Source organism: Chanodichthys erythropterus, chromosome 7, assembly GCF_024489055.1.
Source record: "Chanodichthys erythropterus isolate Z2021 chromosome 7, ASM2448905v1, whole genome shotgun sequence".
Classification (NCBI taxonomy): Eukaryota; Metazoa; Chordata; class Actinopteri; order Cypriniformes; family Xenocyprididae; genus Chanodichthys; species Chanodichthys erythropterus.
In genome coordinates this window covers 10036847-10054090 of record NC_090227.1, presented here as the reverse complement: position 1 = coordinate 10054090, position 17244 = coordinate 10036847, and the positions used below count along the sequence as shown (strand labels likewise).

The window sequence follows — 17244 nt, the reverse complement described above, 5'->3', positions numbered from 1 at the left end:
ACAGGCACCATTGTTGTGTACCTTAAAGTACATTAAAACTTTTTAAAACTGCTAGGAAACAAGAGGCTAAATGTCACCACACTTTTATGCAACTAAAAAAAGTAGAAAGATTGCTGCCAAATGGCAATATCTTCAGCTGTTTGTCTGATAGATCTGCTAATCATAGGTCATTATGGAAGGAGACACCAGTACCAACAAAGAAAGGATTCATAATGTCTGGTTTATGTGCTGTGCTCACATCATGTTAGAATTACCACAATAGAGTGCTGCAGCCTGCAGGGATGATATATTTTTGTAGGGCAAAACCTGGAAACAAGTTAGCATTTTAGCACGCCTGGTTCCATTGTCCTGAAGTCAATTTGAAAGGATTTTTGGCTAAATGCCTGAAATAAGGTCTGTGGTTAACACAAGCTTAACAAATTTTCACATTTTATTCTACAATATATCAGTAATCACCAATATAACCAATTGCAATTTTTTTTTTAAAAAGCTTTCACTTGTCTTGAAAAAGACACTTGCTAACAAGTGGCTAATGGGACTACAGAGGTTACCAAACAGGTACACTCATGTATACACTACTCCGCTTTCACAGCCTCACTAGGTTTATAATCATGCTCTTGGAAACTATTATAACTCAAACTTTCATGGAAAATGTTTTTAAATAAAGACTAAAAGAGTTGTCGGAAGTTTAGTGACGGTGACTTTGAAGTCATGCAAACGTTGTGTAGTTCGTTTATAGCTTATGTATATAGCTTTTTTACTTCTGCCGATTCAAAATTCATAAAAGTTGTCTTCAAGTTGTGTGAAGATTATCATGATGAAAAAAAAAAGCATAGAATAATGAATAATAAACTTTTGTTAGTCATAGAGTTTATTTTCTGCAATAATCCAAAAGCTAATGGGAAAATCCTTACGTTTTTGCTGAGGGAACCAGGATGATGCTGACTTATAGGTTGGCCAACAATACCCTATCCAAAATGGCAGTAAAATGTAGTCAGGGCCAGTATTTATCAAGTTTCTCAAAGTGCCATTTTAGTCTTCAATGCTTAGAATTTATGAAATTTACTCTGACTTTCAAACTTGCGTTTAAAAGCAAGTTATCAAATTTCTTAAAGCTAAGAATCACTCTTACTCTCCCAGTTATTTAAGACAGCTCGAGAGGTCTCTCAAGTGGTTAGGAGTTGCCAGTAGGGGCTTGTCATGGCACTGAGCAGACAGAGACATAGTGGAAAATGTGTTTATCTTTCATTTCCAATGTGTATATCATAATGTGTTCTCTTGAAAATTCTTAATTGTCAAATGTGTGTTGAATGTAAACTCATCATAGGAATTTCACCATTCAATGTGAATTTATCTGAGAATATTCTTAAATAAGGAAATCTATTCAGTGATTGGTCCATGCCTATGTTGTCATCCAAAATCCCGTTTGTGGCACAGCAAAGTGTCGTGAATCATCTCTAAGACTGACACTTAAGATTTAGTCCTACACTTCATTTAAATTACAACCAAGATGCTTGATAACTAACTTTTAAGCGCAGCTTTGAGCCAAGAATTTGTTACTCTTATGTCAATTCTTAGCAGTGTTCTTGTGAGTGATTCTTGATAAATACAGACCCATGTACGAGAATACATGAATAGCTCAGAATAGAATCTTCAAGTTGATATCGTGGACATAAAGTGGGCATCTTGACATAATTTTCAGAAAAAAAAACTTCATCTTCATCTCTATCCTACTCAAGGTCCACTGTTTTGCATAGTTTAGCCCCAAACCTAATCAAACACACTTGAAAAATCTAACCAAAGTCTTCAGGGTTACTAGAAAATTACTGAGGTGGGATTTGTTTGTTTGACCAATAATAGATGGGGGGATATTTGGGAACCCGTCATTATTTTCTTAGTTTAGTGACACTAGTGGTGCAGAAATTACATACTTCAGTTTTCAAGTTGGTACAAGAAGTAAACTCACCAGAGTACTGCTTATCCGTGGGTCCTGCAACCTCAGCACTAGTGGTGGCCACAGTATCGGCAAGAGCCACAAGGAACATCTGCTCGAGGCGTGTGAGTCCCGGCAGGCTGGAGTGCATAAGATGTGAAGACAGCACCTGTGCGTGTTCAGGGCCAAAGTATGTGGGGCCGTACTGTGATAGGTTAATAACACGAGACTTCTTCTCTGGTTTCTCTGCAGCAAAGCTCACAAAATCATCGGTGGTGACAGCCTGCACCTGAAACAAATCAGCATACTGGTCCTCTGACTGATTCTGCATCTCAATTTCTGCCCCTTTTCCAGCTTTTCCCATTTCCTCTCCTGCTTTATAAGATGTGTCCTGGTCTGCGGACAGCAGAGCATATAGTGGAAGAGGGGGGATAGAGTTGATTTCAGTGTAATCTCGGCCACTGTCTCGGCCAGCAACGATAATGTCTTTCGCTGTGCTACCCGTCACGCTGATGGTTCGAGATAAGTGCCTTCTTGCACCACCTTCACCTGCTTCTACATCCCTCACCACCGCAACTTCTCCAGCAATGCACTTGACGAGGTGCGCCAAGATAGCCTTGGCTCGGCGTACCCTTCCAAGGTCCATAAGCTCTAGCAGCTGGGATGGATGGTATTGTGGGAGAGTGGGCGACAATGAATGGGCTGCCTCAAACAAGCCGCCATCTTGAATTACAGCTGGGGGGCGGAATGCATCGTCGATTCCCGCGCTGCCCTCAAAGACACTCTTAGATCGCGCTCTGCCCTCATTTGAAACAGAGACAGTACGACCTCCAATGGCCTCTGGGGATAAGATGCTGTTGTCTTCTGAGTCACCCGGTTTCTCGTCCTGCCTCCACTGCGCGTAAACCTGCATCTCACAGTCCATGCCCACCACCAGGATACCATCACGCACCCAGGATAGGGACACTGGCAAGGATGGGGTGCCATCCACAGAAGAGACTAGGTTTACAGACCTCAGCAGCACCCAACGAGAGCGAATTCCCTGTTTTATGCTTCCCCCTAGAGGTAAAGTGACTGCCATGCCATCCTTCACTCTTGTCTGCTCGGTGACGACCCCGGAGATGCGTCCATACATAAGGATGTTGGATCCAACCCCAACTGTCAGGATGTGGGAGCCATCTTCTTTAGACAGCCAGTCTAGGTGCACAAAGTGCTTGATATTGGGGCTGTCTTTGGTTGCAAACAGATCCAACTTGCTATAGACAACCAAATTGCTATCGACACTAACACGTGGATCTAGCGTTTTCGCGGGTTTGCTAAAATCATCAAGGTGAATCGTCTGTTCTAGGACCCACTCCGAGCCACCGGTTGACTCACACTCATAGATTGATACAAGCATGGAGAAGTCCTGACACATATCACCCTCATTCCCAGGCAAAATTTGTTTGAACGATACTGCAAGTCTTCCTGTGTAGGAGCAACTGACAGCAACAGGTCGGCCCGCAACACACACAGAGCTGTCGTTGTCCTCTTCCTCTTTCAAGAGGCTCCAGTGCTCCCACCGATATGAACGAGTCTCTTCGGGGTGTGGTGCTGACGAGTCCATGTCTACCCTACAGTGCCAGAATCTGACACGTCCATCAGAACAGGTGGTCACAATCAGGTATGGAGCCAAACAAACAGGATAGATAGACGAGGAGCTCAAGTGGCCTTTGAAAAGAACAACAAGTACAGCAAACATGTAAATAGAGTAGTAAAGGTTAATATTAATAAAGGTTCAAATGTCAATTTCAAGGATTCCATTTCATGTTAATGGAAGTCCCCATGTGCAATTGTGCATGGAAAGCATGTTGTCTTACATTAAACATTTTAAACTAATTGATAACACTGAAAATTACCGCTTGAAATCAAGTTCTCTAGATGAACTCACGCATCAAATGCATCTTTCTGTGCTCACAGACAAAGGAGTACTTGCCTACTCTCAACTGTGCGTGAAACGGAGCAGAACATGGAAAATTAAGTATAGGAGGGTTGGGCTAAAACTTTGAATGTTTAAATATAGTTCAAGAGCAGCAAATTATAACACTTCTAATGGACAAATTTTATTTTTCATTATTCTGTTTATTTTGTACTTTTATAATGCTTTTCAGTTTAGTATGAAATTGTGACCAAATATCTTTTGTTTTTTATCAGCTCTACAAAAAACATGGCCTTTGCAAGAGTGCATTCTGTTTACTGCTTAGTTTTTAATACACTAAAGGACGCTGTACTGTACCAACTACCTCAGAGGGACTAAATGCCGTTAGATTGAACAAGCTGTAATTTGCACAACTGTCTATTCAAAATAAATGAAAAGAAACCTAGCATCATGGTTTTTTATTGCTTTTTCCAGTAACACTTTAGTTAAGGGTCCAATTCTCACTATTAACTAGTTGCTTATTAGCATGCCTATTAATAAGATATTGGCTGTTTATTAGTACTTATAAAGCACATATTAATGCCTTATTAATGCACTTATAAATGCCATGGCTACATTCCTTACTCCTTCCCAATACCTAGTTAACCTTAATAAGCAGTTATTACTGGTTTATTGAAGCAGAAGTTAATAGTTAATAGTGAGAACTGGACCCTAAAAATAAAGTGTGACCATTTTTCCTATTCCACCCGAGGCAATTCTAGGCTGTAACAATGCATATATGAATATATGATAATACCAGCAGAGGGCGTGGCTCTGATAAGCTCCACCCCTGATGGCAGCTCTAGCCGCTGACTGTAGACCAGTTTAGAGCTCAGGATGAGTTTGCTGGCTGACTGCAAGTTGGCAGAAGAGGAGGACCGGGGCAGCGGACTATGACCCGGAGTGATTTCAGGAGACGAGTCGGCATTGTTTTGACTCAAAGGAACCGTCAGCTGGTTCTGAAAAACTTGGTCATTTACTGGCTCTTCTGCAAGGACACAAAAAGACAGTAAAATGTCACAATCATCAATAATGACACCAATTATCAAAATACATGATATATAGAATGCATTTCAGATAGATGGAGAGAGAGAGAAACAAACTTTTTATACAGTACAATACACAGTACAGATGTACATTATTGATGTACAATGGGTAATTTAAGGCCTCATTTCCTTGTAAATTATTTCCATCTCTGAAAAGGAAATTAGTCATTAGAGGAAGTATGAGCTCTCCATTCATGAGACTCCCTTCACAGTTTCCCCTCATAAGCTGTCTGCTCACAGCTGTCATCATTTCACAAATAACCCACATCATACGCACCCACACAAGCCTGCACCGAGCGCAGATGAAGATGCCACATCTGTAATACTGAGTTCCGATATGCATCCTTCTCGATCACCACCAGGAAGAACTTCTCTGAGAAAGGAGGGGGCTGGTACTCTAGAACAAAGAGAACCCAAATGTAATATTCTGTTAAAACTGTGCAGACCATACTTCAAAAGCAAAAGAATGGTTTTTGTACCTTCTGCAGTGGGAAAGCTAGTAATGTTGAAATCTGGAATCTCTTCATGTGGTTTGTATCCTAAAATAAAATCCTCTTGGAATACGTGGAGCAGCTGAGTGTTTGAGCCACACTGGGAGACAGTATACACACACAACATATTATATTTGAATAGTAAAAAATTAGTCATACAATGTCAATTTCTCAAACACAAACTTGCTTATGCACACACAAACAGATGTAGAACCCACCTGGTTGGTAATGACATCCAGCTCGATGATGCAGCCGGGTCGGGCAGTGGACTGCTGACTCACAATGTTGAACACTTCACCCACCAGTTTCTAAATACAAAACCAACCATCAGAGATCAACAATCAGATCAACTCAAAATTACATTTCTTCTACATTAACTGGCAGATAAGCACTTTATTTTTATCAAATCTTGTCTTAGAAGCTCTTACAGAGGTCTCTGGGTCAGAGAGTTCATCCAATAGTTTGCGGGCATCCACCACAGCCTGATACAGACGCAGGTTTTTACCATCAGACGCCACAAAGCACGCACTTGCTGAGTTACAGTACGTTCCTGACACAAACACAAACATTTTTATTAAGCCCAATATAGTAACAATGTAATAACATAACTATACAAGATATTTCCATTTTCAAAGAAAAAAATGGGGTTTGTTCAGATAAAACTCTCCATCATGAAGCAAAGGAATTTCAGGGAGTTGCCAGCAGTGTTGCTATGCGGTTACTAATGTGTTTTGAGTTATTTTAGTGCATTGCTAGGCAGTGGCAAGGTGTTCTGGGTGGTTGCTAGGTAGTTTCTTCTAATCTATTGTGTTCTGGATGGTAAGCTAGAGTGTTGCTTGGTAGCTGCTAAGGTGCTCTGAGTCGTTTTGGGTGGTAGCTAGGGCATTGCTAAGCAGCTTCAAGACGATCATCGTGTCAGCACCATTTACCAATGAGGAAACTGAAGTTTCAGTAGATTATACGCTCTTAAATGGATGGTTAATGTCATGGTTTGATGAACAAAAACTGCTTTTTGTAACTAACTAATTTTTGTAACTAATCTTTTCTAAGAGCTAACTTGATTTTTCAGTGCCGATGGTCTGCACCTCGGCAGAGTCTGAGCAGATCTCCTATCGGACAACATCTCCAGTACACAACCTACCATATGGCTAGTATGTAAAATTTTAAACACCCAGTACAGTTATGATGGCCTATGTTTTAAGCACTTAAATGTTACTATGGCATTTATAGTCTATACTATAGATTGTGTCTGTTCCCCAAATAGTGAGAACAAACAATAAGATTACAGGATCTAGAAAAAATCTGATTGCAATTAAAATGGATAATAACAAAATCAAAATCATTTTTTTAAAGATTGGGCTTATGAACAGATCTCTTACATCTAAGGCGGTTTTTGTAAATGAAATCATCACAGATAATGGTTTTGATGCACTCTGCTTGAACTTGAACTTATATTGGTCTAAACAAGTCTAATCCATCAGGATACTGTTATAAATATTCATAGGGGAGATACTACAACAATCTATAGAGAGATTCTTAATGTTACTCAGAGAACAGGACACAGGTTTAGCTCATCTGAAGTGCTTGTGCTTAATTTTACACTTTCAGTTACAAGAAAGGAAAAAAAAAAAAACTTCTCTCTCTTGCTCTGGCTACCATGTATAGACCCCCCGGGCCCTGTGTTGATTTTATAAAAGGCTAAAAAGCTACATGCAGACTAGATAATTAGATAGAAGAAGAAGAGAAAAAAAAAAGGTTTATGCATTTATGACCTCAAGACTGAATTATGTTGTCCTGCACATTCAATCAACAAGATCCAGTTAGTCCAATGCAACTACTGACAACAAACTCTTTGTATTTACTCTTGTGTACTGTACGTTCATTTTTTGTGCTTCCTTGTCATCAACTGTCGTATTGCGTGTGTAACAGTGGCTAGATAGTGAGAATTGAGAGCACAGTGCACACTGACGAACGCCAGATAATGCAGTGTTTAGCGTCATCGATAGTGCACTTGTCTCGCATGCCAGAAGGCATGGGGTTCGAGACCGACTCGGAGCAGCGTGGTTAAGATTGGAGAGTGAGTTTTGGAGGCGGAGCAATGAAGAGAGGGGTGGGTTTGTTTGGGTTGATTTCAAAATATTAACAATGTCCAACAGCGTAGTTGAAAAAATGGATACCCCACCTTTAACTACATTCATGATGATAACCACATAACTTTAATTCTACTATAGCTGTACTGTATATTACTGCAATATTGACATTACTTTGATGCACTCTTCTCTGGTTGTTTCTATGGCAATATTAGGAAGTTTCTGTGAGTTCTGGGTGGGCAATAAGGTGTTGCTAAAAAGTTTCTAAGGTATTCTAAGTGGTTGCTAGGGCATCTCTAGGCAGTTTTAGTGGTTGCTGTGGCATTGTTACGTAGTTTCTGGGAAGCTGCTAGAGCATTGATATGTAGTTTCTGGGTGTTTTGGGTTGTTGATGGGAGTTTTGCTAGGCAGTTTTTAAGGAGTTCTGGGTGGTTGCTAGGGCATTGCTATGCAATTTATGGGTGGTTGCTATGACATTGCTAGGTAGTTTCTATGGTGTACTGGGTGGATGATGGGGCGTTACAAGGCAGTTTCTAGGATGTAGCAATGGTGTTCTGGGCAGTGGCTAAGGCATTCCTACACCGTTTCTGGTGGTTTGCTAGGATGTTACCATGGAGATTTGAGTGGTGGCTATGGTAGGCAATTTCTAGGGTGTTCTGGGTGGTTGTTAGGGTGGTTCATGAGGTACTATAGATAGTTGTAAGGAAATTGCTTTGGTTGTCTCTGGGTGGTTGTTTGGGTGCTACTAAGCAGTTACGAGAGTGTTCTGGATGGTTGCATGAACATTGTTAGGGTATTCTGATTTTTCATTTGTCAGACGAAAATTGATAGCTCTGATGATTTTAGCATGCTTCTCCTTTAAAAATTTTTTTAGAGGTTTCTTTAAATCTCTCTCCATAACTATGAACAAAAATAACGTATGCCAAACAAAACTTTTGATTATGAGTTTTGTAGGTTGGTATGAAAACAGCTGTGGTGTTAAACTCACCGAGCACTGAGCTGGGGACGAGTGTTGGTAGCCAGGCCACATTGGAGAATGCGGACGTGTGGAGAGAGTTGATTCGTGCTAGCTCGGACACACCTCCTGTGCAGGACAGTGGGCCAATGTGATCAACCCTCCAGAGAATCAGCTCACTATAGATCGCATTTGGGTCGTGGAATGTACGTGTGGCTGCATTCCGCAGTTGTTTACGAGGAACGCCTCTCATTGGCCTGGTGGGTTGTAGAGCCACACCCCCAATCTGATCTCCATCAATACTTCCAGATCCAGAGGGTGGAGTTAACAGTGCATTGTGATGTGATGATGTTAGCAGCAAGGGAAGGACCGTGTGACAAGCCAAATCATTGAGATGGAAACGGTGTCCACAGTAACGGAACTTGTGCGAAACTGTGAGGACGTTTGAAAATGCAGACTTCTCTGCAAAAGTCACAGCCCATTGGTTGAGCGAGCCATCTACATGTTTGGACACCATCATGACGGCAGGGCCAATGACAGCAGCAAGAGAGTGTCCAAGAGAACCAAGCCCCGCGGACGCAGACACACTCTGAGGAACCCGCCGCTCACTTCGTTTCTCCTCCAGAGCACTGCAGCTATCTTGGTCCATGAACGTACATGCATACATCATGATGTTCTTACTGAGGGAGTTAGCATCGCCTGTGGGGAACGCCACAGGGATACGAGAGGAGAATGATACCTGAAGGAGAAAACAGGGTAGATTTTATTTAATCAGAGTAATTAGTAGTGGTTGGCCAATATGAGTTTTTAAAGGCCATTTCCAGCATCTAGTAATTATAGGGTGGCCGATGTTTATGAACGAGCACTTACTGAGGTACGCCATACCACAAAACTAATTGAAAATCTCAATTTTTTTTATTCGTTGTCATGGCATGAAGACATATTTATAGATTTATAAAAAAAATACATACTTTGGATGAGCACATGTAATATTTGAATTCATTATAACTGATGCACTGATAAATATGGATGGTTGTATGCTAATGAGCTCATGGTCATGATGTCATAACTAGTGATGCACCAAAATTTTGGTGACCGACAGAAAAGTGACATTTAATAAGCCCTTTTCCGAAGGCACCTTTTGATTGTCAAGGTCTATTTCAGCTGTGTATCAACTTTTTCATTTTTAATGGATCTTCATTTTGATGAACCAAGATCTCAGACCTTTTAGTCTATGCTGTTCTCAGTTTATGAGTGAACAAAATGTCATTAAACATTATTTGTGGCACACCTACCATCCATTGAATGCAATAAGCTTTGTACTTCATTATGAAAGAAGTACATAAATATGAAAAAGTCTGAACTTTCAAATTCTGTCAAAATACAAGCAAAAATAGTTATCTTGACACTCCTTAATGTGGCCTGACAGAACGTAACATCATGTAACATTACATTTAACTCAGAATAGTAATTCAATGTCCACAGCTCATTAGTCATCTAGAAAAAAAAATAACTCTAGAATGGACCATTTTGCTAAATATATGCAGTATATTACATATTATATTTGTACTTAAACTCTTAGCTTCATTAACATATGTTTGAATAAATCAAAATCATGAAAACAAGTTATTACAGTGACCGATGTTTTTATTTCAAAAACAAATTGGAGTAGAAACAATTATATAATTAAAAAATTGACAAAAATTACATGTGCAATTAAAATATTTGTATGTAACTTTTTTATGCAACTGTTTTGAGTGTTGATTATTAAATAAATGTGATTAATTAATTATGAAAAAAATTCAAATAAAAAATTAAAACTTTAATTCCAGTTTTGGTAAAACTATTATTTTGGTGCATCACTAGTCATAACCATGAGTGTCTTACCTGAACCTGTCTGAAGATGCCAGGTATGAACTCATCCAGGTACTTGACGTGCCAGACGAGGAAGGATCCGTCGTGTGGGTGAATGGTGAAGAGCATGTCTGGACTCTTGTTCCACTCCAGAATGAGAGTCTCCAGCTTCCGATCCAGCAAAACAGAGGGCAGAGGAACACTGCTGCTTGAACCTGGAGAAGAGGCCTTAGTGCTTCCCTCCTGATCTCCCTCCTCATGTTCTGATGAACCCTTATCAGACATCTCATCCAGATCTTACAAAAACACAAGGATCACATCAGACAATATAAATATGCAGCAGTTAGTGGTAAAGACACAATAATGCTATGGTTAAAAAACCCCATGAATTTAGCCAATGTTTGTTAGCTTAAGGCTAATCTATATACTAAAAGGTTTATTCATAAGTCAGTACCGAAGTCAAACTTGGGAGCTCCCTCCGGCTCAAAGTCCTCAGTGGCTTGTTCCAGGTGCTGCTCAGAGAGTTTGCGCAGCTGCTGCATGAAAAGGTCCATGGAGGTGGTGAAGCTCAGATCTTTATTATTCAGCCAGTGCACCACAAACCCTCCACTGACATCCTCAGAGAACAGGCCCGATCCAGCCAGTGCTGCAGGGATATCTGATGACAAAGAAAAATATCATGCCGCTGTCCGTGTGTGTATTTTTTTGATTTTCAATAAAAGGTTTAGTTGTTTTTTTTAATTAAGCCTATAAAGGTCTGCTGTTTCATATTTAATATGCACGTTTCAAAGACATCTAAATTATCAACATGATTTACATGATTATCAACATGCTTAAAACTTTACTGGAAAATTAAGCATTTAAATACCTATACTTTATCTTACTTAAATAGATATTATTGGGGAATATACAGTGACAACATTACAAGCTATCAGAATTTCATCTTACTTTTGGCCATTTAAATATCAGCAATTGTACCAAATTGTCTACTGTATGTCTGAATAAAACAGGTGTTTTTTCCTCCTCAGATTTGAGCTTGATATTCTTATATATAATAATATATGAGTCATATGGTATTGCATATGAGAAAAGCCTGATGTATCAAATAAGATATTCAACAAAAAAGGGGACCTACACTGCGTTCCAAATTATTATGCAAGTGACATATCAGTAAGATTTCAGTACAATAAACATTCAGATTTTAGTTTTTCTAAGAAAATGTTTGTTTGTTTGTTTATCCATGTCTTTTTAGATAACTGGTATCAATCTCAGACAAAATAATTTGCCAGATCTATGGAAACCCTACTTAGAGGTTGTTCCACATTATTAAGCAAGTCACAGTTCTCATGCAATATGGGGAGGAAGGAAGATCTTTCTGAAGATGAAAAGCATGAAATGGTCCAATGGAGTGCAAAAGGCATGAAAACAACTAATATTTTGTGAAACTCAATGGAGATTATCAAATTATCATAAGATTTGTGAGTGATTTAGAGCACAGCAGAACACGGTCAGATAAAGGCTTATTACTGAAAGTTCCTGTCAAAAAAATGAATTGTATTAAAAAGGGCAGCTATAAAAAAGCCAGTGATGAGCAGCAAACAGGTATTTGAAGCTGCTGCTGTCTCTGGAGTCTCAAGAAGCTCTCCATGCAGGCTGGCCGTTGTGCATAAAGATGCATTTCAGCCACTCCAAACCAAACCTCACAAAAAGAAACATTTACTTAATAATGTGGAACAACCTCTAAGTAGGGTTTCCATAGACCTGGCAAATTATTTTGTCTGAGATTGATACCAGTTATCTAAAAAGCCATGGATAAATGAACAAACAAACGTTTTCTTAGAAAAACTCAAATCTAAATGTTTATTCTACTGAAATCTTACTGATATGTCACTTGCATAATAATTTGGAACGCCACGTATTATGCCACTTTTTACAAGATGCAATACACAGCAAGTCTCAGGTGGTCCCAGAATGTGTCTGAAGTTTCTGCTCAAAATACCCCACAGATCATGTATAAGATTTGATTATCATCTGTATCATGGTCACGCTCATGTGATATTGCAGTTCTTCATCATCATGAAAGTTTATATCTGCTTGCGTTTTAAAGCCATATCAGTCTAAAATTTTGATATATGGTTTTATGAGTGCACACATCCGAGGCACATACACAGAAAGCAGGTCGTCAGTTGGCACATCCCGTGCTGCCGAATTCTCCATTGAAATTCTATGTCTGTGCGTTGTTTTAAGGATGTTGTTGCGCCAAAAATTGTATGTACAGGGGTGGAAATCAACCTGTGGCAACACTGCAGTGTACAGCTCACTCAGGGTGGGGTCTATGCTAATAAGGCAGAGTCAGTCACAATGTACAATGTACAATGTGACACTGCATAAAAAGTGCAAAAGGTTTATTCTGAGACCCTGCTTACTTTTTATGAGGATTAAAAAAAAGGAGTGGTTAGATTTTTATCATTACAGTTGTGTATAGGTGGTTGTTTGCACACTGCCGACAAACGTTTATGTTCAAACACCATGTAAAAGTGAATTTTGCATAACAGGTCCCCTTTAATATGTCGGGCTTTACAGGGTTAAGCCTTTTGGTATAAGAGGACAGAGGAAGTGACCTCATAAACCATGTTTACTCTCCATGTAATTACACATGAATACAAACACAAGTATGTGTGTGTGTGTGTATGTGCACCTGTGTTGGGATTGATGCTGGCAGAGATGTGGAAGTGACAGAGGGCATTGGCGTGGTGCGAGATGTGGCGGTGGGTTTCGTGGGACCCCAGCTGGCTGGGCAGCAGCTCAGTGTGGGCCACCAGGGCGGACGATCTTCTGCGGCCCCTGCGCAGGTGTTTGAGGTGGTGGATAGACTGAATGGAAACAGACAATTTTTCACAATCACAACTCAGGTACAGCAGGCCACTATGATTTTTTGTAGTATTCTCAGCTCCACTAAACACATTTTGTCATGTGTGAATAAATTTATTCTGAAGATTTCCCCCCCAAAATGAGTGCCGAAAATGTAGATTCCATCTGGATCTACAGATGGCACATGGAGACAGGTGTGTGTGTGTGTGTGTGTGTTCAATATTAATTAAAATACATTGAAGGTGTGACAAGGCCTTGTGTGATTACTTAATTAAAAATCATCAGCCCATGATTTATTTAAAGAAAAAATCGTTATATTCTGTAATAAAAAATCATACACTATTCTGTCTAGACTTCACAATCTCCATGCACCTAACATTAAAATGATACAAAGTAGTTCACCTAAAAATTTAAACTTCACCATTATTTCCTCATCCTCAAGTTGTTCAAAAACCTTATTAACAAACTTATGTTATGATAACATAATTAAAATTAAATTAAAGGTGCAGCACGTAAATTTTAGCAGCATCTAGCGGTGAGGGTGCGAATTGCAATATAGAGAAGCAACGGTGGCCAACACAGGACAAAGATGTCATCGTCTGAGACAAGCAAATGTGCTCTGTAGAGCAGTTTGTCCATTTAGGGCTACTTCAGAAACATGCCGGCGCAAAATGGCGGCTTAACATGTAAGGGGACCTGCAGTGTATATAGATAGAAATGGCTCATTCTAAGTAGGGCTGCACGATATATCATTTTAGCATCAAAATTGCGATGTGCATATCAGCAATAGTCACATCACAGGATGTGCGATGTCAAGTATTCCATTACGGACCATTACGGTTAATCCGTACGGACCAGACACCACGGTTCAAAACCCACCCGATTCTCGGATTAACAGCAAAGTTTGACCATCATACAATTAAACTTTATCATTTGACAGTGTTTTACTGTAGGTCCTGTCAGTTTAAACATTTATGCAATTTTAAACCATTTGGGCGCACGAAGATGCGAAAAAGATCTCTATTCTGAATGTGTCCCGCACATGCGCGCAAATACTGTGTGGCACAGATGCACATGAATGCCAAATGTCGCTCTTCTGTGACTATTTGTGCCTGAACGGACACAATCATGCAACAAAAACAAAACAAAACAAAAAAAAATGGTCAAAATGCACATAAAACAGAGTATCCTCGTAAACACAGTTGTTAAGATTGAGAAAGAAAACCGGATGTGTAACAGTATTTTGGGTCAGCACATTCAGTCATAAAGTGAAAGTAGCCCTGCTGCTTTCTGTGTCATGAATGTTGATCAGACAAAAATCACTTTTGTAATTTTAACACTGATTAATTATGTTTAATTTACAAAGTGAAAACTATGAAGTGTTACACTTGATTATTCAATTTTTGTACCAGAATACTGTTAGGCATACCTGAAAAATATAAAGCACTTTATGTTTTATTTATTTCTTTCATTAGTATCTTTGTTCTATTGTATTAAATCGGGTCATCACTAAATAAGTCGTTATTTTGTTTTTTTGGCATACCAAAAATATTCTTGTCGCTTTATAATATTAATATTGAACCACTGTGTTCACATGAACTGATTTAAATATGTTTTTTTGTACCTTTATGGATCTTGAGCGAGGAAATGTCATTGCTCCCTATGCAGGCCTCACTGAGCCATCGGATTTCAACTAAAATATCTTAATTTGTGTTCCGAAGATTAACAAAGGTCTTATGGGTGTGGAACGGCATGAGGGTGAATAATAAATGACAGAATTTTCATTTTTGGATGAACTAACCCTTTAAATATCACCAGACTCTTGGCAGAAAAAAAAAAAAAAAAAAAATGGATAACATGTACTGCTTGTTAGTTTGTGGTTTACATGGAGACAAAAGTGTGTAGTTTTCACACATCCTACTGAAGATGACAACTGCTGAGGAGAAGATCTGGTGCAAAGAAAATCATTAATTACTTCTGGATAAAACATAATAAAATAACATTGCACATTTATCTCCATTTCAATGTGATATTGATAATGTGATGATATTGAGCCTTGCTATCCAAGCAGATATGATTTAATTCGTAAAGAATACACACACACATAACAATGTGATTATTTGACCAAACTGCAGGCGTGGTGTGTACATATAATTAGCAAGGAGTAGTTCATTTTAACAAGTAACCCAGCTAACATGCATAGCATGTTATTCTTTATTATACCTTGGCATGCAGCGATAAATTAGGCCTACATCATTTTATTGTGTGTTTGAGCACATGCATTTCTGCATGCTGACCTCCAGAGCGTGCTGTATCTTGTCTTTCTGAGCGATGTTTGGCAGAGAGGAGCTGAAACTGGTGCTGTTCTCAGAGATCTGCCCTCCCAACAGACTGTCCTCAGGCAAGAGGGTCTCACTCCACAGACGACAGATGCCATCCGCGCAGGACGTCAGCAGCACATTACACACAGAGCCCCTACGACATACACACACAATGAGAAATGCACACAATTATGGGTGGAATTCACAGTGTGAGTTAAGTGTGGGTGGTAAGACTAAAATCTTTTAAAATTGCACTTTAGATGTAGAAGACTGAACTGAATGAAATGATATATATATGACAGATGACTAAACATACAAGTCTGAACACTGAAACAGTCAGTTTCTGACATTTTCAGTGTGTGAGATTGTCCTGTTTTGTTGTTGCCGCCTTCTAAAAAAAAAGGGGGTCTGGGAGCACCAGCTCATTTGCATTTAAAGAACACCCCCAAAAAGTGGCAATTTTAACATGCAATAAAAAATTATCTGTAGGGTATTTCGAGCTAAAACTTTACACATACACTCTGGAGACAACATCTTGTAAAAAAGGGCATAATAGGTCCCCTTTAATTAAACGTGTTAATTTAACAAGTAAATGCAAACCAGCTGCATGCTGCAATGCAACTAAACTTCTGTTTGTGAATCAAAGAAGCTGTCTATATAATGCCATATCTACACTGTCACTGTCACTTGTTCTTACTACAACACGATTGACAAGAAAGACAGCAGTAAAATGTGTCTAATGCTATGAGAGAGTGAAAAAGGTTACTTAAAACAGCCTTCATCATCACCTGGGAGCTCACCTGTTACATTACTGTTGGTGTTACTGGTTATATACTCTTTTAAAATCAAACTCTCTTACTTTTTTTTTTTTTTTTGTAGGCTATTTCACAACAAAAATAACTCCATAACGCCACCTAGCATCCAAGGTATATGCTGTTAATGGCAAATATATGTATTTTCTTATTACAACAATATAAAACCACATAATTACATTTCATAACTGAATACTAGATGTCTAAAATACAACAAAGGAAACTATTGAACAAGGAAGGGATGAAGGAGATAGGAAGATGTGAAATGAACAGAATGAGAACTTTACCTTATTAGATAAAAAAATATATATGGACGAAGTTTTCCTTTGGGGACATTTGCAGTTGAAAAAAGGTTATAAACCGCAATATATCGTAATAGTCAGCATAACACAAAAAGTTTTAAAACCGCAATAGTATTGTATCATGGTTTAAGTATCGTGATAATGTATCGAATCATGGGGTCTCTGCCAAATTGTGCATATATTTTTTGGGGGAAGGGGAGGGGTGTTGTTGCTTGTTTGTTTGTTTTATTCCCCACTGCAAATATAAGATTCTGTTAAAATGCATATAAATATTTCACACAATAAATAAGAAAATATAGTAATTTTGGCTAGAGGTTCAATGAAAAAGTGGTAAAATTTTTAAATAATGGATATATTTTTTTAAGATGGATGTAAACCAAAAGACATGATTATTCACTAATGAATGATCAGTCTGGCATCAGTGCAAAACTGCTTCACATTATGTGAAACCTGAGTTAAAAACAATATACTCAAAAAACTAATATTATAAAACAGGAAGTTCTGACTCTAAAACTGACTGAATGAACCACATTTGAAGTCACTGTAAAACAGCTGTGACTGCACATCAGTTAAACCCATATAAATATATCTACCACAGTAAAAACAGTTAGC

The 17244-nt window shown here is 38.8% G+C and overlaps 1 protein-coding gene across 4 annotated transcripts in view; it reads right to left on the bottom strand.

The window, feature by feature from the left end:
* The window catches only part of dmxl2 (Dmx-like 2), a 93291-nt gene that overhangs the window by 48571 nt on the left and 27476 nt on the right, over positions 1-17244 (bottom strand). For all 4 annotated transcript variants that reach the window (XM_067389801.1, XM_067389802.1, XM_067389803.1 and 1 more), the window contains exons 8-18: positions 15495-15672; positions 13025-13199; positions 10781-10984; positions 10360-10622; positions 8506-9211; positions 5856-5977; positions 5646-5735; positions 5416-5527; positions 5214-5333; positions 4648-4878; positions 1967-3643 (exon numbers count right to left, since the gene is read on the bottom strand). In XM_067389801.1, coding sequence (XP_067245902.1) covers positions 1967-3643; positions 4648-4878; positions 5214-5333; positions 5416-5527; positions 5646-5735; positions 5856-5977; positions 8506-9211; positions 10360-10622; positions 10781-10984; positions 13025-13199; positions 15495-15672 — 3878 coding nt within the window. The remainder of the gene's footprint in view (positions 1-1966; positions 3644-4647; positions 4879-5213; positions 5334-5415; positions 5528-5645; positions 5736-5855; positions 5978-8505; positions 9212-10359; positions 10623-10780; positions 10985-13024; positions 13200-15494; positions 15673-17244) is intronic.